This window comes from Sapajus apella, unplaced genomic scaffold, assembly GCF_009761245.1.
Source record: "Sapajus apella isolate SASKATOON/1434 unplaced genomic scaffold, GSC_monkey_1.0 scaffold23, whole genome shotgun sequence".
In the NCBI taxonomy this organism is placed as follows: Eukaryota; Metazoa; Chordata; class Mammalia; order Primates; family Cebidae; genus Sapajus; species Sapajus apella.
This window is the reverse complement of record NW_022436963.1, coordinates 13,371,038-13,396,147: the sequence shown is the minus strand read 5'-3', so window position 1 is coordinate 13,396,147 and position 25,110 is coordinate 13,371,038. Positions and strand designations below refer to the sequence as shown.

Sequence of the window (25,110 nt, the reverse complement as noted above, 5' to 3'; positions counted from 1 at the left end):
TTCCATGTACTCATCTCCAAGGGAAGGAGCATGAAGACGCATACTGTCCTCTGGTGTCAGTCATATCCTCCAGTCCACCTCATCATGAGCAAATCTCATAACCTGGGTTTCTTTTGGCTCTAACGAGGTGGGACAAATGGTCATGCTCCCCTCCACCTGTGAGCTTACTACTACTTTTTATAATAAACCAAGGTGGGGGAACCAACAGACAAGAGCATTTCTGATCACTTGGCTTCCTGCTGTTCACTATGAAATGAGAAGAGAATTCAAGGTGGTCTGCTGGGACTCTGAGAAGTGGAGGGTGGGAGGATCATGAATCTCAGGAGTTAAGAATATGCTCTTTAAGAAAACTTGAGTCCCCAGAGTACGGCCTAAATGAGTCATCAACTGACTAAGCAGTGGGCTGGCACAACAGGATCTGGGGTGGAGGGCAATTCAGGGGACCCATGCGAGCCCTGATGAGCTCTGCTAGTTCTCAACCTGTGTGCACTATTTAGAATCACGCAAGCAGCTATTAAAAATACTGATGTTTGGTCGGGCACAGTGGCTCACACTTGTAATCCCAACACTTTGAGAGGCCAAGGCGGGCGGATCACGAGGTCAGGAGTTCGAGATCAGCCTGGCTAAAACAGTGAAACGCTGTCTCTACTAAAAATACAAAAATTAGCTGGGCATGGTGCCATGCACCTGTAGTCCCAGCTATTCAGGTGGCTGAAGCGGGAGAATCACTTAAACCCGGAAGGTGAAGGCTGCAGTGAGCCAAGATCATGCCACTGCACTCCAGCCTGGGAAACACAGCCAGACTCTGTCTCCAAAAAAAAAAAAAAAAAACAAATACTGATGCTCAGGCCATCTCCTAATCCCAGAGGTGGAACCTGAGCATCAGCATTATTTAAAGCTTGCTCAGTGGTTCCAGTGTGAAGCCATGATTGATGAAAGGTGTTGTGTTCTACACTTTCTCAGCCCACTGGGTTTGGAGAGGGAGAAACAAAAAATAACACATCGCAAACCTGTTAGGTGAGAATGCCTTTCCTCCCTCACACATGCAGGTTAACGACTCTTCCCTCTCCACAACTGTTGTACCTGGTAACTCATGTTTATCACTACACACGGGACAGGCAGATGCTGGTGTTTAAATTAGAATGAGAGCTGATATTTACTGGGGACTTACTATCTACCCATCACATGTCAATTTCACCTGTATTAACTAATACAAACCTCACAATGATATTCCAAGGTAGGTCTCTTATTACTGGTCCTATTTTCCAAATGAGGAAACTAAGGCACAGAAAGGTTAAGTGGACTTGACTGAATTTTACTCCTGTTAATGGGCAGAACTGAGATTTAATTGAGCAATCTGCATTTAGAGTCCATTTTCTTCATCAAACTGACTCTCAAGTAATCTGTCTTATTTTCATTCATTATCTCTGTGTGATAAGCTTCGAGGATATTAACCCCAAACAAGCGAAGGTCCTTGTCTTTTTTTTTTTTTTTTTTTTTTTAAAGACAGAGTCTTGCTCTGTTGCTTGGGCTGGAGTGCAGTGGCACAATCTCGGCTCACCAAAACCTCTGCCTCCCAGGTTCAAGCGATTCTCCTGCCTCAGCCTCCTGAGTAGCTGGGATTACAGGTGCCTGCCACCACACCCAGCTAAATTTTGTACTTTTAGTAGAGATGGGGTTTCACCATGTTGGCCAGGCTGGTCACAAACTCCTGACCTCAGGTGATCTACCTGCCTCGGCCTCCCAAAGTGCTGGGATTACAGGCGTGAGCCACTGTGCCAGGCCAGTCCTTGTCTTAAGGAGTTTATAGAGAGCAAGAGAGTGTGTGTCTGTGTGTACGTGTAGGAGGTAACATCCCTAATGATAGGGACCATGTTTTATTCAATTCTCTGAACTATGGGACAGCATAGTGATTCCACAACATTGCAAAGGAAATGAACAAAGAAGGCAAAAGAAGGGATACAAGAAAGAAGGCGGGCAGGGTGGTGTATGGGGTGATTTCATCCCTTCAGACCAGGGGAACTCAAGAGTCAAAACCGCCCCATATAGAAGAGAATGACATCTCCTACTCAACTCCCACCTCCCCTCTACTGCAAACACCAGGACTAATGAAATAAATTGCCAGAACAGGTAATAATTCACATGCCCTAGAATTCTAAAATCTCCAACGATCACATCCTTAGTGCTGGCATTGTCTCTAACCAAGTAGATACTAATAAGGAAGTTCACAGGAAAGGATGCATCTCCAGCACAGATAGGGCCACATAAAGGATCCCCGTTTTATGACTTCGGCCCTGGAGGGGAACTCACTACTAGGAATTAAGCAGTTCCTTGGGGCCCACAGGAAAATCTTATCAGGCCCTTTCACCTTCTAATGGCCTCACCACCATCTGGAGGCATCTGGGTCCATATCAAGCTTGTCTCTCTTTCAGCTGACTTGGCTGCTCCAATTAAATATCTATTTATGTCACTCTTTAAAGTAGTAAGAGACATGCAGATGCTCCTTGAGGAAATCTGAATTTGGTTACCTCCTCCTGAATTACTGAGTTATGGCACCAATAACAACCACTTAAGACTTTGTCTCACAGCCAACTGCAATCAGATCTGAAGCACTCTCGACCAAAACACAAGCAGGCTAGGAAGATGTGTAAATCTGACATATTGAAGCAATATGTTTCAGTGTATATGTCCTGGGACAGACTTTAGGGTAGGGGGAAGTAATGGTTCAAAGTATTCCCTTTTATTTTGGCATTTCAACACTCGTCACTGCTAATGATCATCATCAACAAACATTATTACTTAAACTATTTTTATCATCAAAATGTCTTTTGGGTCAAAGACCTCTCCACAGTACTTTCATTGACATTATCTCATTTGAAGTTCACAGCAAATCAATCAGATATTGGTATTTCCATTTTATGGACAAAGGGACTGAAGTGGACAGAGATTAAATAGATTTGTCCAAAGGCACAAGACAGTAAATGACAAGTTTGAATTTATACACAGACGCCACACTCCAAAACCTTAGACATTGATTTCAGAATCAAAGGGACTCTTAGCATCTGGGGAAAGTTCTAGAATCAGAATGTCCTTCTCAGAGGACTGTCACAAGCATGAAATGGGAAAATGCACATAGAATGCCTGGCAGAGTTATCAGAGGAGCTGACACATGAACAGAGTCCATAAATATCACCTATTGTTATTTTTACTACTGTTAATATTTAAAGAGAATCAGACACTGAAAGTCTCTTTTGAGAGGACTTGGGATTTTACCTGTCTGACCTGTTTTAGTGGGATGAGGCCATTTTTCACCTATAAAATTCAAAATAGAGAGAAACCATAAAACTTTGGTCTGACAGCCATAAAAAGGCAGCAGGGGAGCAGTCTGAGCTACTAAGTTCAGATATGATGCTAAACATTCATCTCTTTTCCTAAAAGATTTAGGAATTGGCTTTGTGTTAGCTACTTGCATTTCTGAAGCATCTGGCACTAAACACTATAATCGGTTCAGTTTTTTTTTTTTTTTTTTTTTTTTTAAAAAAAAACTAAAACTAGTGTCTGGCAGCCACCTTTGAAGAGTGCCTAAAAATAGAAGTAATTCACTGAAATCTCATTAGAATGGTGTTCAGGGATGCCAGGGAATACGTTGCAGTGTTGAGTAAGATCTCAGCAATATGGATGGAGAAGTCCCTGGAAGTGAATGATCAAAGAGTCAGAAGTGAGTATTGTTTCAGATACAGAACATTTTATTTTATAATATGTAGGGCAAACCAATTAGCAGTAGTGTAACTTTAGAAGTATCTCTCACCAAATCCATTTGTGTGAACACGTAAGGTCCTCTGTTATAATCAAAGGGCTACATTAAATGAATAACACATAAAATGGTTGACAATGCCCAGTTGATATCTGGAGTACGCAACTCCTCCCATTGCAATTTTATTTATAGTCCTGATGTGTCTAATTAAATGCCTTCTTAAAAATGCATAAGTAATTCTTGGCTTACATCAACTTTGGACAAATCCAAATTCTAAATAAGCAAGACCTAAATTAGTTAGCTCTCTTATTTCATTTTTATAAGCTACCTAGGAATTTGTACACACACAAAAATCATTTAACTTAATACACACTCAGAGAACAAAATGAGCTAAGAAAAATAGAATCTGCTGTACCAGTGAGTCCGCGTGAGTCAATGCATAGGTATGCTCAAAGCTCCCAACAGACCCCAAATGGGGATTTGATGCTAAAAATTTTCTCAGAAGACACCTGTACAATCATAATAAAGAGATGATATGAGCACCAACTACTGTGTCTTTTACTGTATCACATTGAGATTCTGACCTATGGCAAGTTAAAAGGCAGGAAGGATAAAATATTTCTATCATGGACATTCTTGCAATAGACTGTTTCCTAATCCTTTGCAAACCACTGGAGCTGCATTCTTGAAAAATATCACAATTTGCAAAACAGTGTTACCGAGATCAAGATGTTAACAGGAAAAGAGGAACATGGGGAAAATCATGAAAAGTCTCACATGGATAAATAAAATTAAGTTTCTTCCAAGTTTGCTATTACATCACGTAAAACTGGTTGAATGTATTTCCATAAAATCAGAAAGATCTGTGCAGACTGGTCTGTCTTAAAATATAATCTACGTGATGTACATGACATCTGCTTTGGGAATGTGGGTCACAGGGACACTGAAGAGACAGGCAGGCATTATCCAGAAAAGACAAAGAACAAAAGTTCTGGTCTTCGGATGGGATCAGACACATCATACAGGTTAAGATGCTGCAGACAGAGAAAACAAACAGCAGCTTCAGTGTAAACCCTGAACAAAATCTTAAGAGAATCAAAAAGCTGTTCTCAAACGGGCACAGGTAAGTAGCATCTGGATGGAGACAGCTAAAAAAACAGGATAGTAATTCTAGCCCTTGATGCCTAGATGGCCAGATAGCAAAACGATTTCACAAGAGACAATAATAACCCTCTAAAATAAGCCGGCATTAATCATTTTAAAATCCTGCCATGGGCTGGGCATGGAGGCTCATGCCTATAATCCCAGCACTTTGGGAGGCCCAGGCGGGTGGATCACCTGAGGTCAGGAGTTCGAGACCAGCCTGGCTGACATGGTGAAACCCCGTTTCTACTAAAAAAAAAAAAATACAAAAAAATAGCCTGGCATGGTGGCACATGCCTGTAATCCCAGCTACCTGGGAGGCTGAGGCAGAATTGCTTGAACCCGGGAGGCGGAGGTTGCAGTGAGCCAAGATCGTGCCATTGCACTCCAGCTTGGGCAACAAGAGCGAAACTCTGTCTAAAAAAAAAAAAAAAAAAAAAAAAAAATCCTGCCCTGGGAAAATCCTTCTACAATGCTAAGGAAATTGTGTAGTACTGTGATTTGCAGAAGCAGGTTTTCCTACAATCTCAGCAAGAGAGTTTCATTGATCTTCTTATAAGTTTTTTAAACTAGCTCTCGCTAATTTCAAGTTCAAAAGCATTTGTACATGCTCTTACCTTCATACCTCTGTTTACTTTTCTACATCTAAGTCAATGTTCTATTAAATTGGTGCTTGTTTTGAAAATTACTGCAGTGTCTGAAAACAAATACCCATGTGGGTGCTTTAATTTAATGCGGAAGAGGTGAGCCTAGGGTATGTAGGAATAGGGCAGATTTAAATATTTTGGCATGCAAGTTGTGTATCTTATGTTGGAATCCCAGTTGTCCAAATCTTGGTTGGCCAGGGACTACTGGAGTTCTTAGGGCTGGGATTATTAGTTGTTTTATGGCTTTCAGCCTGCAGAAAATAACCAAAACAGCCCTAACTGACCCCCTCTACTGAAATGAAGATATTCTGGTGTCTTCAGTCACTTAGTTAGCTGATGACCATAAAGCTGAATTTCTTGACCTCAGCCAGCACCAACATTTTGGGCTGCCAAACGTTGGCTGTGATGGACTCTCCCGTGCATTGCAGGATGTTCAGCAGCATCCCTGGGCACTATCCGTGAGATGCCAGTAGTGCCTCTGGCCTGACACACCTAAAGTGTTTCCATACATGGACACATTGCCCGTGGGGAAAAACCCCCCATTCCCTCTCTCCCCGCATCAGAACCACTGCCATTAAAAAATTAATACATTCAATTCAAAGTTCAAATCTTTACCCCATTCACTCATACTATGCTTACATAACCACACCATTCATTCTATACTCTTTATAGCCTTTTTATGAAACGGAGGACATTAAAGAAAAAAGGTGTCATCAAATCTATAAAACAATTACGGATACAGAGCCTAAGAGAATTTATGATCAAAGGTTTAAACCATGGACAAAAAGAAGAAGAATATAATTTTAAGTTACAAGAAAATACCTCTTCAGCTATCAGCAAAACTGAGAGGCCTGAAAGCAATCACATACACATGACAATAACTGGGACCAATAATGTACACTTCTCCCTCTATCCTGTTCAACAGAAAACCCAACTTTTCCTATTCAGTTCTTCACTGAGAGCCTAGACCCTGGAGACTTATTGGTCTGTGATATTTTGAGTAATTTATACTGAAAAAAGCTCCATGCCTCAGTTTCCACATCTATAAAATGGAGGTAATAATACTTTGAGGGGCCCCAGTGAAGATTAAATAAGATATTGTACAGTAGTTGCCATCAGGGTTTTACATGAGTTAAACCCCCAGCAGATGTTAACTTTTATTAGTAGTGTTTGTATTCTATTTAGAAACATCTTGTCAATTAATTTATCTGGGGAAGGAGAGAGAGGTAAGGAGGCTTGTGAATATAATGTGGGTTAATTCGGGAGCTCTCACATGAAATCTAATCAGCTAAAGCATCCTACTAGGTCATATTCCAGGAAGACCAAATTCAGAAAAAAAAAAAAAGCTTCTGGATTGGGAGTTACACAATTCAAATTCTTGACTTGACAGACTGCAAGGAGCTAGGGGACTATGGTCAGTCACTTAACCTTTCAGAGGGCCAGGCCTGTCACCTGTCATTTTAGGGAGGTTACTGCAGAGTGCCTAGGATCTCCTTTGAGTTTATGAAAATCAGATTCTGTGACTTATATTAAAACTAATGGCCAAAACAATTTTAAACTATCATTCGATGATGTACAAAAGCAAAGTACTTGGTGATGTCCTTGAAGTGCAACGATTTAATTAAAATAGATTTTCACATGGTCACATTCAAAGAACTCAAAGTCTCTTAATTATGTAATGCTTCGCCAATAATTAAATAGTCCTCCGTAATGTCCACTAAAAGGAAATTTGAATTAAAGGCCATTTGCAGACAAGAGATGTGCCGAAAACACCTGATAGGCTATAAATTCAATGTTGTACATCCGCGAATCTATTCCAAAATTGCAACTGAACATCAAGAATGACTCTGGCTTTCACTTAATGGTAAGTCCTATGAAATCAATTAGCTGTTAAAATAGTCTAATTGGAACATATGTATTTTAATTTTTGTGTGTATATTTTAAAAAGTCTTCTTAATCAACCCAAAACATTCTGAAATTGCAAGTCTAGGTAATGTAGTGAAAAAATTGAACTTATATCTGGATAAAACCAAGGATGTGGAAAATGTCAGAAGGATGATATTTAAACAGCGGCAACCGGAAAGGAATAAATTAGGAATTATATTAGTTTACTGCAATTATCCTGTAAAGCAGTCTAAGAAGGAAGTTTTAAATAATCCACCACCATTCTCCAACACAAACTCATATTTTCTCAGACCCAAAAATAGTTATTGGGTTTTTTTGGGGGTTGGAGGTGGGGGTGGGAGTTTGGCAGATGGGTAAAATTTACTACTTTATTCCTTCTCTCCCTCTCTCTCTCTCTCTCTCTCTCCCCCCAGAGTTATAGGACCTTGTTTTACACTGCCATCAGAACCATGAAAAGAAAAAAAAAATTAAAACTATCTGTAACATGATAGAAAATTTATTCTTCATCAAAAAAAAAAAAAAAAACAAAGACTCTTTGGGGATAGTTAAAAAGAATTAAAAGATCAATTTAGGTCACCATGAACAAAAGGAATGAATTATACTTTAATAGTGGCATTCTTCTTAGTACTAGAATAGAAGAAAAATGGAGAAAGAGGAGTCCAATTCTAAAATTTACAACTAGGAACTTCATACTCTCAAAATGAAATATTTATCATTTTAAAAATATACACAAGATATAGTTCTTTTATTATTCTCTTGAGATTATCTGCCTCACTTGATCTGTCTTCCCCTATCTCCCAATGATAAAACGAAGCTACTTTTGAAAAAAGAATTGTAAGGCCCTTCTGAAAACTTACTGTCCCTCAATTACATTGAGGGCAAGATATAATTCTGAGGATATCTCATGATTTCCACAGAGCATGGCGCAGAGAAGGTGCTTAATAAACACTGCAGAGTGAACAAATGAGTTAGCAAATGAATGCAAGAATGAATAAATAAGCAAGAAAATCTGTTTGCACAGAAAATCTAAAGGAGAAAGGGGAAAAAGAGGCAGAAAAACATAGATACGTAAAGAATAGCAAGAGCAAGAAAAAGTAAACAGATGCACTGAAACACACAGAAACTAGCTCATCAACTATCACAGAAAGAGCCTAAAAAAAATGCAAGAAAGAGGCAGAGACAACCAGAAAGAAAATTAGCAAAATAATCCAAAAACCCTTTTCACTCATCACCTACTGAGATAAAACCATTTTGGTGGGAAACCTTATAAAAGATACATCCAGATATTCTTTACAGTAAAACACTCCTTTAAGGCCTCTGAATGCACTACAGAATGGAGTGTTAACACGTTAGACCCAATCGAGCCCCAGGTAACAGAGTTACCATCTGCCATGAATCACCACACAGTCTTCCCATTCAATGTTTTTGACCATCTCAAGAAACTCACACGTCCTATATAAACAACATTTTTTGGGGTGAAGCTTACTCAGCCATTAGATAAATGCTTTTCAAAAACCCAAATAATTAATGATGTGATAAAACACAGAGGTTTCCTTTAGCTCAACCTACTTAGTGTATATTTCCTGAACAATAACTGAGGTCAAGCACTGCTGTGAGGGCTAGGGAAAGGTGGGTGGGTGCGTGGGATACAAAAAGAAGAGGAACAAGACACAGACTTCAACTTCAAAGAGTTTATACTCTAGTAGTCTCAGGTGCTACACCCCTAGTGCCTATTTTTCATAATTTGTAGCTGATAAGCAATCAGGCTCTACCTTTCCAATCTAGACAATGGAGCCTAAATGTGTTTCCATGAAATTCAGTTAAGTATTTACACAATCAAGCCACAGTGTTAGCCGTGTGCAAGAGACATAATGATGAATAAAGACTCTCAGGCCTCAGTGATCTCACGGTATTAAGGCAGAAGAAAGCAAGTAAAATAACAGCTTTAATACGAGATGGAATGCTACAAGTCACAGGGGGTCAAAGGAAGGACAGATCATATCTGCCTATGGTGGGGAAGGAGGGGGAAGGTGAAATGCAGGGAAGTGGAGAAAAAGGCTTCCTCGCCAGCCCTGGATGGATGAGTCATCAAGAACTCCTCCTGCCTTCTCAATGTCTATAAATAATCCCAGGTGCTGCATTTCATTTAATTACTAAGACTCTCCAGATGGAGAAAAATAATTAAGCAGTCTGTAACACCGACATGATATAAAGAATGGGTTAGCAACTTGCAAAACATTTGAGTTCTGAAGTTTCTTTTCAACTCTGAAAGAAGGGCAGAAATGAAAAGAGGGCAAATGACTCTAGAGACCTGAGGGAAAAACCAAAGGACTGCAGTCACATTCTGGGTAGAATTTAAATAAAAATGAAGAAACACTGGTACAAAGGAAGGCAGCTCAACTGTCCCAGTAGAAGCAGAACATTAAATGAGGAAACCACAATAGAGTTGGTGAAGACAGTTTGTCAATAAGAAACACTTTAAGAATGATGAATAAATCAAATGCAATTCACTTATTTCTCAAATGTATTAAGAAATATACCTATTGACTAGATCTCTGGATACAGGCATGAAAATAATTTTGTATCTTTGTTTCTGATGCAATGATCCAGAACTGACCACACAGCCAAAAAGGAAGCTGGAAACAATGCCACATGAGAAACATTTCTAAATGTGGACAATCTTGAAGAATCATGCATTTATAATTCCAAAGTTCAATGGAACTAATGCAATATAAATGAAATTTCAAGCATTTATATGACAATGGCAACTGGGTAATGAAATGAATGAGATGGTCCCTCAAGATAACAAATTCAATAAAAATGTACTTCATGAAAAAACACAATCAAGGCTAAAGAACAGGGATACCAAACTTCTATAAGCATCTGACTGAAATCCATTATGAAGGTTGCATGGTTAGAAGACACTTTGGTCCTGATGGGACAGTAGATGAAAGCATTTAATGATGAAGAAATAGATGGAAGCCAAGGAAGAAACACCAGAGCCCAATTCTGAGGGTGATGATAAAAGATTCTTGGATTCAAAAGAATAGGATTAAAGATAAGGTCATTCTGAGTATTAGGCACTCTCTCTTCTATCAACTTAAAAAGAAACCAATGAAATTGTTGTGTGAATTATAGTTTTTTAATTTTTATTTTTTTAAATTATTCTTTAAGTTCTGGGGTACATGTGCAGAACACACAGGTTTGTTACATAGGTATACACGTGCCATGGTGGTTTGTTTCATCTATCACCTCAACATCTACATTAGATATTTCTCCTAATGCTATCCTTCCTCTAACCCCCCACCCCCAACCCCTGACAGGCCCCAGGTGTGTGATGCTCCCCTCCCTCTCTCCATGTGTTCTCATTGTTCAACACCCACTTACGAGTGAGAACATGTGGTGTTTGGTTTTCTGTTCTTGTGTCAGTTTGCTGAGAATGATGGTTTCCAGCTTTATCCATGTCCCTGCAAAGGACATGAACTCATCCTTTTTATGGCTGCATAGTATTCCATGGTATCTATGTGCCACATTTTCTGTATCCAGTCTATCATTGAGGGGCATTGGGGTTGGTTCCAAGTCTTTGCTATTGTGAACAGTGCCACAATAAACATATGTGTGCATGTGTCTTTATAACAGAATGATTTATAATCCTTTGGGTATATACCCAGTAATGGGATTGCTGGGTCAAATGGTATTACTATTTCTAGATCCTTAAGGAATCACCACACTGTCTTCCACAATGGTTGAACTAATTTATATTCCCACCAACAGTGTAAAAGCATTCCTATTTCTCCACATCTTCTCCAGCATCTATTGTCTCCTGATTTTTTAATGATCGCCGTTCTAAGTGGTGTGAGACATTTATGCAGCCAACAAAGGTAAAAAAAAAAAAAGCCATCATCACTGGTCATTAGAGAATTACAGTTTATTAAAAGCAAGATAGTCTTCCACACATTGCCTCATCATTCCACTGATTCCATTTCATGTAAACAAATGGGTTTTTATATTTATTTGTTTCACCAGATAACCCACATAGGGTGTTATCAGAATAATACAGTATTCTGAAACAGCATTTTAGGTTGGTGCAAAAGTAATTGCAGTTTTTGCCTTCAAAACTAATGGCAAAAACCGCAATTACTATCGCACCAACCAAATAACTTCTCCTATTTTATATTTTTACAGGCATTCAAATTAGGTTAACAACAGAGAACAGGAGAAGTTATACTTTAACGAATGGAAAGTAATTATTTTAGTTTTTGTACTTACATAAATTAAACAAGTATTTATTCTCGAGTGGTTTAACAACAAATTCCTCCAACCCCTAACTTCACTCTTACCTATTCCTCTATGCTTTCCATAGGGAACAAGCCCAAAGTCTAGATCTGTATGAACCAGAAAAAGGTGATCCTTCCTCCAGACACATTACTACCATGTGTTGGAAAGTTGTAATAAATATTCCACTTACCAGCAGCTACAAAGGGAATGCACCTTCCAGAGCTGTGTGGGCCAAGATGCAGCTGCCCTGATTCACTGTCTTCCACACACAGAGGTGGTGCTTCCTTCCTTCACTGTGCTCAAGGGCAGACCTGGCTCACCATCTTTCAGCACTGAGACTGACCCTCAACTCTGTCTGTTACCAAAATATATCAGCTGCCATTCAGAGTTACTGAGGTCCACGCCAGGCATCATGATCTGAAGATCACATTGACGTGAACACATGAATAAGCCCGCATGACCATTTTTGTTTCAATGGAAATGCACACTCCCTCCAAAACAGCCACGAGGCAGATCTCAATTACTGCAACATCATCAAGACATTTTCTGTAAAACCTTCCATATTTAACTGAAGGAAAGAATTATAAACACTGTGTGGGTTCAACAAATCATTCCTCTGAGCCGCAATAGGGCAAAGTGCAAGTAACCTCTAGTTTAGGCCAAGGTATGGATTCATTTGTGCCTATTTTGGTGCTTTTTGGGGGGCAACATACAAACTTCCTCATATCCAAGCAGAGAAAAGGCAAAGAGAAAGTCAAAATTACCAGGAATAACAGGCACACATTGAGAACAAAAAATGAAGCAGAGATAGTGAAAAATTGAAGCAGTAAAAAAATTATTCCAGTGTATGTAGTAAATCCACATCCGGACTACTGGTATTTCCACGGAACTTGTCCTTGCCTAGGCCTGGGCTTTTGGGTCATTCTCTTTGTGTCACTCTGGATAATGAATATGTGTTTTTATAAGCATCAAGTCAGAGTATAGCCTTTTTTACAAGTAGAGGAGTTCAACTCTTCTTAGTCATTATTTGTGGGACCATGGCAATGCGGTTGTAGTGCACAGGAAAAGATTGTGTTTATGACATTTAACATAGCAACTAGTACCATTCCTGGCACAGAATAGATGTCAAATACATGGATGACAAACCCTTCTTCAATACCAAAATGTAAGATGCCAGGTTTGAATTTGGAAATATATACCGAGATTCCTCTATTTTGAGAAGAAATATCAAACTCTCAAATTTATCATTCTTACAGAAGGATTCAAAACGCAAAAATATCAAAAAATGAGATCTAACTAGAATGCCAAATTTGAATAACAATATTTTTTTTCTTTGCAATGGACAACATAGTGAAAATTCAACTGTATAAAATGCACGCATGCTTACAAGCAAGACAAAGGGGTGGGGCACAGTGGCTGACACCTGTAATCCCAGCACTTCAGAAGGCTGAGGCAAGATCACTTCAGCCCAGGAGTTCTAGATCAGGCTGGGCAACAAAGCAAGACATTGTCTCTACAAAAAAAAAAATAATAATAAATAAGAAAATTAGCCAGGCGTGGTGGCTTGCACCTGTAGTTCCAGCTACTCGGGAGGCTGTGGCAGGAGCATCCCCTTGAGCCCAGGAGTTGGAGGTCACAGTAAGCCATAATTGCACCAGTACACTTCGGCCTGATCAACCGGAAGACTTGTCTCTAAATAAGTAAATAAGACAAAGGAAGCAGCTTAATACAGCTGCTATCTACGTAAAATTATGTTCTATTTTTTTTTTATCATCTGACCTCTAATTTGTGTCCATAGGATAGCAAGCCAAATTGAGAAAAGGACCTAACAAATGAAATGCACATTTAATGTCTTTGTATGCGAACCAGCAGTCGTGTCCTCGAAATACTTTAAAAATTCAAAACCTAGATTTCACAGTGTGGTATTTCGTTGATTTGCACACCCATGTGTCTTGCCTGCCTAAAATTCTAATTGGTCTTATATTTAACAGAGTTTATGGAGCTGAAAAAAATAGAGTGTTTGGGTAGAACATCCTGTAAAATAGTCCTTCCAGTACTCATAAAAACATTTTTAAATTTGTTTAAGTTTTCTTTTAAGAAAGGGGCCCTATGAAGTAGAATCTTGTAGGACTGGGCATAGGTGGGCGTGAGACAGAAGAAAGTGAGGGTGGATCTAACGGCAGGGCCACAGGAGTGGAGGTCCAGCTGCATGAAAAGCAGCATTCCAAGGGACAAATGACAGAGAACCAGGTGTTTGCCAGCACATGGGAATTGTTTATGAGCAGTTTGTGTGGTCCCAGTGCTGCCAAAGGCAAACCCATCACAGTTCAGGAACAGAACAAAAGGGGTCTAAACAGAACTCAAGTCATCTGCCAACAGGTCAGTGTCCAGAACATGCTTCTGTTCATGAAAAGATAATATGTATGCCACAGGGGTCTCCATCCCACAGAAACAGATGGAGGGCTACAGATGCATATTATTTGGCATTTTCCAAGCGTCCACTACATTCCTGGAGCCATACTAGGGTCTCCTTTAATCACTACAATCTACATGATGTATTAGTTGTTCTCTCTGCTTCACAGATAAGACAGATAAGGACACCGGTGTTGAAAAGTTTAAATAACTACATTACCATTATGCAGTAGAAATCAAGGAATTCAAAAGCAAATATCTTGACTCCAGTGAACAAGTTCTTAAAACACTGCGCTCTATTGTGTGCATGAAAAGTAATCAGGAAAAAGAGATGTGACGGAGAACAATGGGCAAATTAAGCCAATACACAGCATAAACAGATGACTTCCAAAATAACTGACCATGACTCACAGTAAGCAATACACATTATATCATGACCCAGTACACACCCAGTATGCGTTACTGTGCATAAACAAGTTCTACAGATACATTTATCCTTACTATGTGACATTTTCTGACTTATTTCCTATTCTATATCATTCCATGTCATTGTTTCTAAAATGCTGATCAGAACTTACTGAAAAATTCCACAGCTCAACAGTAAGACAGAGCCACTGTTTGAAAACCAGTGCCATACTCAACGCTGACAACCACTGTTCTTATTCTAGGCAGAATATCAAGCTTTTCAAATTTTCACATCTAATCTCTCACTTGAGCCTTTATCTCCCTTGAGAAAAGGGAGAAAGGTGGTTAAAAGGGAGAGAACTGTCACCCACGTGTCACCCATTGAGAAGGATAGTGAAATTAACATACTCCAAACAAGAATGGCTCCACCTCAATGACAAAGAAACTTGCTCAAAAAGGCAGATGTTAGAGATAAGTGTTGGAGAAGGCTCTTATGTCTAACATTCTTTTAGTTGTCAAAAAGCCAACACTTTCCACAGAGACTCATTGGTGAAATGAACACCTTTATGCCGTCGCTAGGTCAACTTTAAGATTGAAAGATAAGTCACAGATGCCTACTACTCAGACTGCCTTTCACACAAAAAAGCACCAAGGTCTCCTACAGGCAAGTTGGTCAAGACACTTACTGATCAACACTACTTTGATTTGACTTATTAAAAAACCTGAACAGCATTATTTATCCAAAGATGCAACATTTGGATTCTAGGTGCAGAATCAACACTGAGTTATGAGCATTCATCGACATAATCAGATTACAAGAGAGGAAGGAAGGATAAGAGTTCATAAACGTAGTAACACAGAGATAATTGTACCAGAAACTTTAGTTACCATGGGGATTTCTTAGAGGCAAAATGATGGGGGGGGGTCTCTTAAGAAAAGTGACTGATGCTATTTATTAACCCACTTGGAAGTAATGTTAAATTTTTAAATTGCCCAAAAAAAAAAAAAACACCTTTTTTTATATCAGTCTCTTAATATGCTGAAGGAACCTGTTCAAATGCTTCAGCGGCGAAGTAACTTAGATGATAAATGTGTTCTTCAATCTGTGCACCAGTCAAGTAACAATAAAATCAGAATAATTCATGCAAAAATTTTCATTATGTTTCTAAACATACTTATTTACATTTTAAATCACACATTAGACAATAAGAAATATCTTTCATTTGGACAGGTGTGAACTAGAAAACAGATGCATTCATTAAACATGGAACAATTTGGCGAATTACAAAAAAATACTCAAAGAATTCTTTGGTTGAAGTACTTCAGCCACTGTTAACTTACTTGAAAAAATACGGCCATGGCTCCAATTATTCTGTTCTCAGAAATTGCGGTTTGAAAGCTGTCAAAGTCATCTGGATTGTAAAAGAAAATCTGCATCTGTAAGAACAATTAAAAAATGTATTAGGAAAATTTTCAAACATAAACAAAAGTTGAGAGAATAGCACAACAAATGTACATTCTCCGGTTACTAAGACTTTTGCCAAATTTATTCACCTATCCATATTTTTCCTTTGCTAGCGTTCTTTTTTTTTTTTTTTTTAAGACAAAGTATTGCTCTGTCACCCAGGCTGGAGTGCAGTGGTGCGATCTCAGCTCACTGCAACCTCTGCCTCCCAGGTTCAAGCAATTCTCTCGCCTCAGTCACCCGAATAACTGGGATTACAGGCACCTGCCATCATGCCTGGCTAATTTTTGTATTTTTGTAGACACAGGGTTTCACCACGTTGGCCAGGCTGGTCTTGAACTCCTAACCTAAGATGATCTACCCACCTTGGCCTCCCAAAGTGCTGGGATTATAGGTGTGAGGGCCACTGCACCCGGCCCTTTGCTAACATATTTTAGAACAAACCTAGACATCATGTCATTTTACCCTTAGATACTTGAAAATGTATCCCATCTTTTCACGTAACTACGATGCATTCATGTCACCCAAAATAAGTAAAACTAATGCCTTCTTATTTTCTAATACCCAGATCATGGTGAAATTTCCCTATTAAGTAGGAAAATTTTAATGGAGTTAACCACCTTTCTATAAAAAGCTAACCCACACATTATTTTGCTTAATCCTCTTATCAACCTATGCAAAAAAATTAAGGCAGAAATTACTATACTCAGTTATAGATGAGGAAATAGTGCTTCAGAAATTTGATGTTAATTTGCCTAATATTATACATCAGAGAGAATCCAAAATCCAACAGCTTTCACCCCAATCTTAACCTTAAATATTTCTTCTTACATTTGGTTAGCATTATGTTTTCTTTTTTCTTTCTTTCTTTTATTTTGGAAACAAACAAAAAACTCACTCTCACTCTGTGGCCCAGGCTGGAATGCAGTGGCTGCCACCACAGCTCACTGCAGCCTCCATCTCCTAGGGTTAATTAATAGATCCTCCCACCTCAGCCCCCTGAGTAGCTGGGACTACAGGTGTATCCGACAATGCCCAGCTAATTTTTGTATTTTCTGTAACGATGGGGTTTTGTCTTGTCCAGGCTGGTTTCAAACTCTTGGCCCTCAAGTGGTCTGTGTGTCTCAGCCTCCCAAAGCACTGGGATTACATGTGTGAGTCACTGTGCCTAACTAGAATTTCTTATTCAAGAAGCAGAACACAGGAAAGTCAACTCAGAATCATTATACAACTTTAATGCTTGCACACACCTTGACATTTAAAAAGATGCGGAGAGTTGCTGGGCACGGTGGCTCATGCCTATAATCCCAGCACTTTGGGAGGCGGGCAGATCACCTGAGGTGGGAGTTCAAGACCAGCTTGACCAAAACGGAGAAACCCCATCTCTACTAAAAATACAAAATTAGCCTGGCATGGTGGTGCATGCCTGTAATCCCAGCTACTCGGGCGTCTGAGGCAGGAAAATCACTTGAATCTGGGAGGAAGAGGCTACAGTGAGCAGAGATCATGCCATTGCACTCTAGCCTGGGCAACAAGAATGAAACTCTGTCTCAAAAAAAAAAGATGCAGAGAACAAAAATGAACTATAGGGTATCCCCAAAAGCTTCCATACTGATAAAAAGAATAGACCTGGGTTCCTATTCCAGCCTCCTCATTTACTTAAAAGCATCAGCTTCCTTAGGTGTAAAGTCAAGTATTTCCACTTAGTGGAGTAACTGTGAGGCTCAAATAAGTTAATGTAATACATACCATGTAGCACCATGGTTAGACCTCATCAACCCTCAACAAATCGCCATCATCATCATCATCATATATACACTTTTTTTTCTCTGAGACAGGGTCTCATTTTGTCACCCAGGCTGTAGTGCAGTGGCATGATCACGGCTCACTGCAGCCTTGACCTCTGGGGCTCACACGATCCTCTCACCATGGCCTCCTAAGTAGCTGGAACTACGAGTGTATGCCACCATATCGGGCTAATTTTTGTATTTTTTTAGACAGGGTCTCACTATGTTGCCCAGGCTGGTCTGGAACTCCTGAGCTCCAGCAATCCACCCATCTTAGCCCCCCAACCTGTTGAAATTCCAGGCATGAGCCACTGTGCCTGGCCATCATCATCATCATATTTTAAGATTAACATTTGGCAAACATCTTAAAATTCCTAGTAAGCATGTGATTCCACTGAATCTTCTAGAATGATGCTACTCCTTACAGAAAATTGTATCTTCTATATAATTAGTTCTTTCATGACCTCTATTTCCCCACTTTTCCAAAAGACACCATGCTATTTTCCGTAATAGACTGAACAACCACACCCCACATAGATTTGGAGATTTGATATTGTGCAATGAGGTCCCAGCAGGCAAAGCTAAGTCAGAACGACAAACTGAAGTATAGGTCAAAGGAAAACAGAGTTCTGATGACGGAATTAACCCAAATGCCAAGAATACAATGGCATTTCTTCTCTGAAGAGAAAAAACAGGTAGCCCAAATCAGGACATTTCCTAGAAAAAATTCAGATACCTAAGTACATGGGAGAAGGATGGGTAATTTCTTTTGGATAATTTTCTTTCTTCAAGATAATTCACTTTCTTAAGACTGTGAATTTGCACTCATTCTGGCAGTTTCTTACAAATGTGTTACCTTATGGTTTGGACAGCTTTAGACATCAAGAATTTGTAGAGAAAAATCCATTCAATAAGGGGCAGATTAGAATGGTTTAATATTAGGTGAATTGCTTTGGGTACAATACTAGTAATCCAAGAAAGAAACTTCACACAGGTGTATTCAGAAAATTACACTTCACTTTCCTTTTAAAACCCAGGTCCTCAAATTAAGTAGGTTCACCAAAGGCTTTCTTATACTTCAGCCCAAATGCAGGGACAGAATTGTTTAATGCATCACCCGAATAGTGTGTGATACAAAATACTTTAAGACCTCTTCAAGGGCATTTTCATTTACAAGTGTGGAAAAAAATGCATTTTTAGAAAATGTGTTTGAGTCATGGCTCCACCCATCTGGATAATAAAATGTCTCATAAAAAGGGCAGTAGCACAGGTCTAAAATTATCAATTTTTCTTACTATTTTTCTCACGTTGTAGTCTACTGAATTACGGTAATGTTTGAAGCTCTCTAAAATATAAGAATACATAAGTAGATGGGATTTTGCTGAGTGAATTGGACTTGAGTGAACTGAAACGTATTTTGTCGGTGGTGGTGATGTCCAAGTTTGGACAGAGGCTGGAAACTATTTTCCAAAAACATCTTTGACGGGTGTTTGGGGTAGCTACCATCAATTTCACCTTCAAAATGAGCTATGCCGAGAGCCCTCCCTTCAACAGTCTGGGCTCTAGATTCCAGAGTCCTCCCTTCAACATTCCCCAAAGTGTGTTCTTTCAGATGTGAATCTAAGCGATGCTTACTCTACAGCAATCCTTCTATGAAGAAACACAGTGTACATAAGTTGAAGAAAAGATCTGGGGCCAGGCGCAGGGCCTCATGCATGTAACCCCAGCACTACAGGAGGTCCAAGAGGGAAGACTGCTTAAGCCCAGGACTTTGAGGCCAGCCTGGGCAACACAGTGAGACCTCATCTCTACAAAAAATAAAAACTTAGCCAGGGGTGGTGACTGCAGTCCCAGCTATTCAGGAGGCTGAGTTAAGAGGACTGCTTGAGCCCAGAGGCTGAGGCTACTGATGGCTCCACTGCACTCCAGCCTGTGCGACAGAGCAAGACCCTACTTCAAAAATAAAATAAAATAAAACAGGGATCTATTAACTGTTCCTTATCTCCCTTACCCAGTATCGCCAATTATTTATACTTTACCTAATTTGCCCTCTTTCTGCATAGACATACACACACACACACACACACAGACACACACACACATACACATGCTTTTTTTCCTCAATCATTTGGGAGCAAATGGGAGATAATAGGCCCCTTTGCCACTAAATACTTAAGTGTGTAATTTCTAAGAATAAGGACATTCTCTTACATAATCACAGAATAATTATTAGAATTAGCAAACTTCACATTAATACAGTACTATTATCTAATTCGCAGACTATTTTCAAGTTTTGGCAAGTGCCCAAATAAAGTCCATTACAGATCATTTTCTGGTTCTCAGTCCAGAATTCAAGCCAGGATCAAGCTTTGTATTTGGTTGTCATGTCTTTTTACACTGACCTCTTCTACTCCCATCTTCATCTGGAACTGTTACTCCACCTTTGTCTTTCTTTACTGTGACAATTTGAAGCGTACAGGGCAGAAATTTCATAGACTTGAGGTCTGTCGGCCGGGCGTGGTGGCTCACGCCTGTAATTCCAGCACTCTGGGGGGCCAAAGCGGGCAGATCACTTGATATTAGGAGTTTGAGGCCTGGCTGGCCAACACAGTGAAACCCTATCTCTACTAAAAATACAGAAATTAGCTGGTTGCCGTGGCACGCGCCTGTAATCCCAGCTACTGGGAAGGCTGAGGCAGCAGAATCTCTTGAACCTGGGAGGAAGAGATTGTAGTGAGCCAAGGTTGTGCCACTGCACTCTTGCTTGGACCACAGAGCTAGGCTCCAACTCAAAAAAAAAAAAAATTGAGGTCTGTCTCATGGTTTCTCATGACTAGATTCAGGTGATGCATTTTGGGCAGGTTACTACAACAGTAATATTATATCTTCTCAGTGCATTATATCAGCAAATACATTATGTGGGTTTATCCTGCTATTGGAGGTATTTATCTTGATCTTGTGGCCAAGGTGATGACTATTGGGCTTCTCCACTATAAAGTTATTAATTTTCCTTTCATAATTAAAAAGTACTTTGCAGAGAGATACTTTGAGATGACACAAATATCCTGCTCCTCATTCAATGTTGACTCACTAGTTTAGTATCCTTGGGTGACTTTCTAACTCCATCATTCCTCTATATTCATTAATGGCATTCTAGAGTAAGGAATGGCTTTCCCTGCACTGCAGTTCATTCATTCATTCATTCATTCATTCATTTAAACCCAGATGGACGTGTTTATTTTTGTTTCTGTTTATTCAATCCATTATCAGATTCCATTACTAACATTATGTATTTTGATGCTCAGACTGTCCCAGATTTGCCCAGTAGGAAACCTCCTCAAAAGAATTTCTCTGTCATTCTGCCATGTTCCCATCATATTTTATTTTTTAGCCCCTCCTATTTTGGGGCTCATCGTGTATTTTCTCTGCCCTGGCCCTAGAATTGGCCACTTAAGTCCTGGTTCAAAGATTATCCAAAGAGCTAGAAACTTTAACTCAATATTTTCCAAACATAGTTGAAATAGAATACTTCGGGCTTGATCCTTAAAGAAAACCATATAGCTTAAAGGTCAAAGAGTCTATTCCAAGCAGACTCCTCTTTTGCAAGGGAAAGAAAGCTGCATCAACCCTGTATAAATAGATGTTCCTTCATCATGTAGAGTTCCATGAGATAGAAGATATATATATATATATATCTCCTCAAGTACAGAAACAAACTCGATGAAGCTCAGTTAAAAAGCCACTGACAGACTGCATGCACCAGGGCACAATCACGGAACCAGTTCTGCCAGAGTTTTCAAAGTCATGAGTGAGAGTCATTGGCCCAAATGGATTATTCAACTCTACCTTGTGGAACGGCTTCAATGCAAAACCCTCCGGGTGTTTTTCTAGCCAGATCAAGGTGATGGACAACCTGGAGTATCATACAGCATAACTTGCTGTTTGGAAAATGGAATTTTACAGTGACAAAACAAATCACATTAAAAGCATCATCATCAACCAGGAAGTATGTCCTAAAATACAGGTATGGCACATGCCTGCATGAATCCCAATACTATCAAGTGATGGGAGGGAGGTGAAAAGGACACCGTGAATACAGGGTTGACAGCAGTCAGTGAGCCACTGTTGTAGAGTCCTATTGTGACACATACAAAGTCACAACAAAATGCCCACTTGGTTTCCTTGTTCTCCTGCCTTGTGCAACTTTCCCTTACATTTAAACTAACTCCAGTTGCAATTTGATTTTACAAATGTGTATATGTCTGGTTTCCAATATGTATCAGCGTCCATGTTAAGCTGAATGAAGAGAAAGCAACAAATCTGAAAACATGAGCCTTTGATACCATTATTGTTTTTCAAATATTAATTTTTAACCATATCAAAACATGTTTTTTAAACCTTTAGTGAGTGCCTACTGTATGCCAGGTACTGTGCTATTGATTCATTGACACTCAGTGAGGTAGGTACCAGTATGATTCTCATTTTATAGGCAAGGAAACCAAGGACTTACAAAATTCATAATTTCAAAGTTACAAAGCTCTTAAGGAAGGGAAGTGGGGTTGGGGCAGAAAAATTGTCTTCCTAGTCTCAGAGTTGAAGGTCTTAATCACAGTGCGTCCTTCCAATTGGCAGGGGTATTGCTTAATGCCTATTCTCCGTAAGTCATCATGACAGATGAAGATACAGGGTGTACTTAGGAAGACTAAAATATCATTAACGAGACAAGGTTTACTTTATTTTTCAGTGCCAAAGTTGAGTGACTGTATCAAAAATGAAAGGGACAAGGCAATGAATGGCTCAAGGTCAAGTGAGGCATCTATTAAACAAATACTACATTTATAAAGGTAATGGACAGGAGGGGGCATTTTCCAGAAGGTGAACTTTTTATTGTCTCATTTTTATTTTCTTTTGTATTTTTATTTATTTATTTATTTTTGAGATGGAGTCTCACTCTGTCACCAGGCTGGAGTGCAGTGACGCGATCTCGGCTCACTACAACCTCCGCCTCCTGGGTTCAAGCAATTCTCCTGCCTCACCTTCCAGAGTAGCTGGGACTACAGGCGCACACCACCATGCCTAGCTAATTTTTGTATTTTTAGTAGAGACGGGGTTTCGCTATGTTGGCCAGGCTGGTCTCAAACTCCTGACCTCGTGATCTCCCCGCCTTGGCCTCCCAAAGTGCTGGGATTACAGGTGTGAGCCACCGTACTGGCCCTTTACTGTCTAATTTATAGTTCTGTGCCTAAGTCAGCTCTCAGGTTGCTATGATCATGGAAGCAAAAGGAAGTGATCCCAACGTGAGAGTAGAAAACCCAACAGTAACTTCTACGCAGATTTAGAAAGCTCTCCTTTTTATTTCCTCTCAAAAAGCTATTTCTCCCACATGCCCCTGACACATGCCCCAAGAAAAAAATCATGATGGAGTAAGTAGGGAAATAGCACACAGGTAGCTCAGGGGGGAGGCAATCTCCTGAAAGACTCAGTAGACATTTCCAGGATACCGCTAGGGGTTTTTATGAAAGTGGAAGAACACACAGGCAAAAGCTACAGAAAAGAACAGATGGAGATGAGACGTAAACAGGACGAGATAAAGAGGGTAACCAAAAAGGCAACAGCAGAATTAAAAATCACATAGGAGGCAGCAGACAACAGAACTGAAGAGGTGGAAATGTATTTTTCTAATCAAGTTTGGCATTAACCTGCCAGTCGGGATTGTGGTGGTGGACAACAGTTGCTTAAGAATAAAGAAGTGAAGTGAAGGTAAAGTAAATATCTAAACACAGTGAATCTGCCAGCTCCGCTTTTTTGATGATTTGCATAGGATAATGTCAGAGTTAAGGTTTTTGTAAAGTAAGTTCTTAATCTAACTTGATTTTTAAATTATTTTGTAACAGCTAGTATTAAGTAAGCCAGGACACACACACTCAACACACTACCCTCTACTTCTGCCATTGCCTGTAGACAGCAAGATGTATGCAGGCAAGACCTAGGTCTGCCCAGCACAAGGCTGTGTCCCTAGCGTGGTGCTGCTCATTGTAAATACTATTCATTTATTTCCGGAATGAATAAAATGAGTGGGAGCTCTAGGTGGCATGAGGCAAGGACATCCAAGTGATAAAGCCACAAACACTAACAAAGTCTGTGCCATCTCTTGGAATAAATAACAAAATCAATGGCAAGGAGGGCTCAAGATATTGACAGAATGAAGGAATTTAAACCGCTGGAGTAAATGCTCAGAAAAGTGCAGATACAAGCCAAAATCCCTGTGAAACGGCCGGGTGACTCCAGGTACAGTTCTGCTAAATACAGACTATATTACTTTCTCTATAATCTACAAGAAAGTCAAACCATTTCTAAGTAATTCTGGCCAATCCAGGGGTTGGCCTCATCCCCCAGAGAATGTAGCCCATGTTACAACTCCAACGAAATAAGATCTATTCATTTAAATTACGGAGAAAAATGATAAAGAGACATTATATATATCACATTAAAGTATATAACACCGTGATATTGTGCCGGAATTGCTAGCCTTTGCTTACCAGTAATAACTAAAATAAGCAGCCCAGGATAACTAAGATCTGTGTGTAAACAAATGCTTATCTTGACTTCTGTAAACCACTGAAGTAACAAACAGAATGACAAAAGTCCCCTGGCCCTTGGAATGTCTGGAGACCCCCACCCTCATCTCCGCCCAGGAGGTGAATTACAGAATCCCCTGGCCCTTGGAATGTCTGAAACCTTTTCATCCCCATCCCCGCTCCTCACCCCCACTCCCAAGGTGGTTTTTCGGGTATAAAAGTCTTGGCACCCTCCTTTCAACGCCACAGGTTGGAGAGATGTGAGTCCTCTGTGGTTGCTGGCATAATAAATGACCCTGCAATCTGGCATACTTTTGTCTTGGTGCTAACTTTCTTCGCTCGATCCAGTAAAACAACACAAACACTCTGAGTATTTTGTTTTATCCTAACGAACAAAGTTTTTATTCTTAGTTACTTTTTAAAAGGATCATTATTATTTTTTGTGAAAGTATTTTTTACATATGATGAACACTTAAATCAGTAGACCTCAGAAGTAAAGCTGATTATCCTCTATAAAGAGGGTGGGTCTCATGCAATCAGCTGAAGACCTGATGTCTTTTTAAGAGGAATTTTGCCTGTAGACGGGAACACAGATTGAGCTCAAGTTTCCAGCCTTTAGACTCTAGACAGCAGTATCAACTCAGCTAGAGTAACTTAGCTAAAATTAATTAATAACAGGCCAGAGTTACTGTGTGTGTGTGTGTGTGTGTGTGTGTGTGTGTGTGTGTGTGTGTGT

General features: G+C 39.7%; 1 protein-coding gene across 4 annotated transcripts in view; it reads right to left on the bottom strand.

Moving 5' to 3' along the window:
• Positions 1-25,110, bottom strand: part of PTPRG (protein tyrosine phosphatase receptor type G) — a 764,493-nt gene that overhangs the window by 205,513 nt on the left and 533,870 nt on the right. For all 4 annotated transcript variants that reach the window (XM_032289599.1, XM_032289601.1, XM_032289600.1 and 1 more), the window contains one exon: positions 15,886-15,981. In XM_032289599.1, coding sequence (XP_032145490.1) covers positions 15,886-15,981 — 96 coding nt within the window. The remainder of the gene's footprint in view (positions 1-15,885; positions 15,982-25,110) is intronic.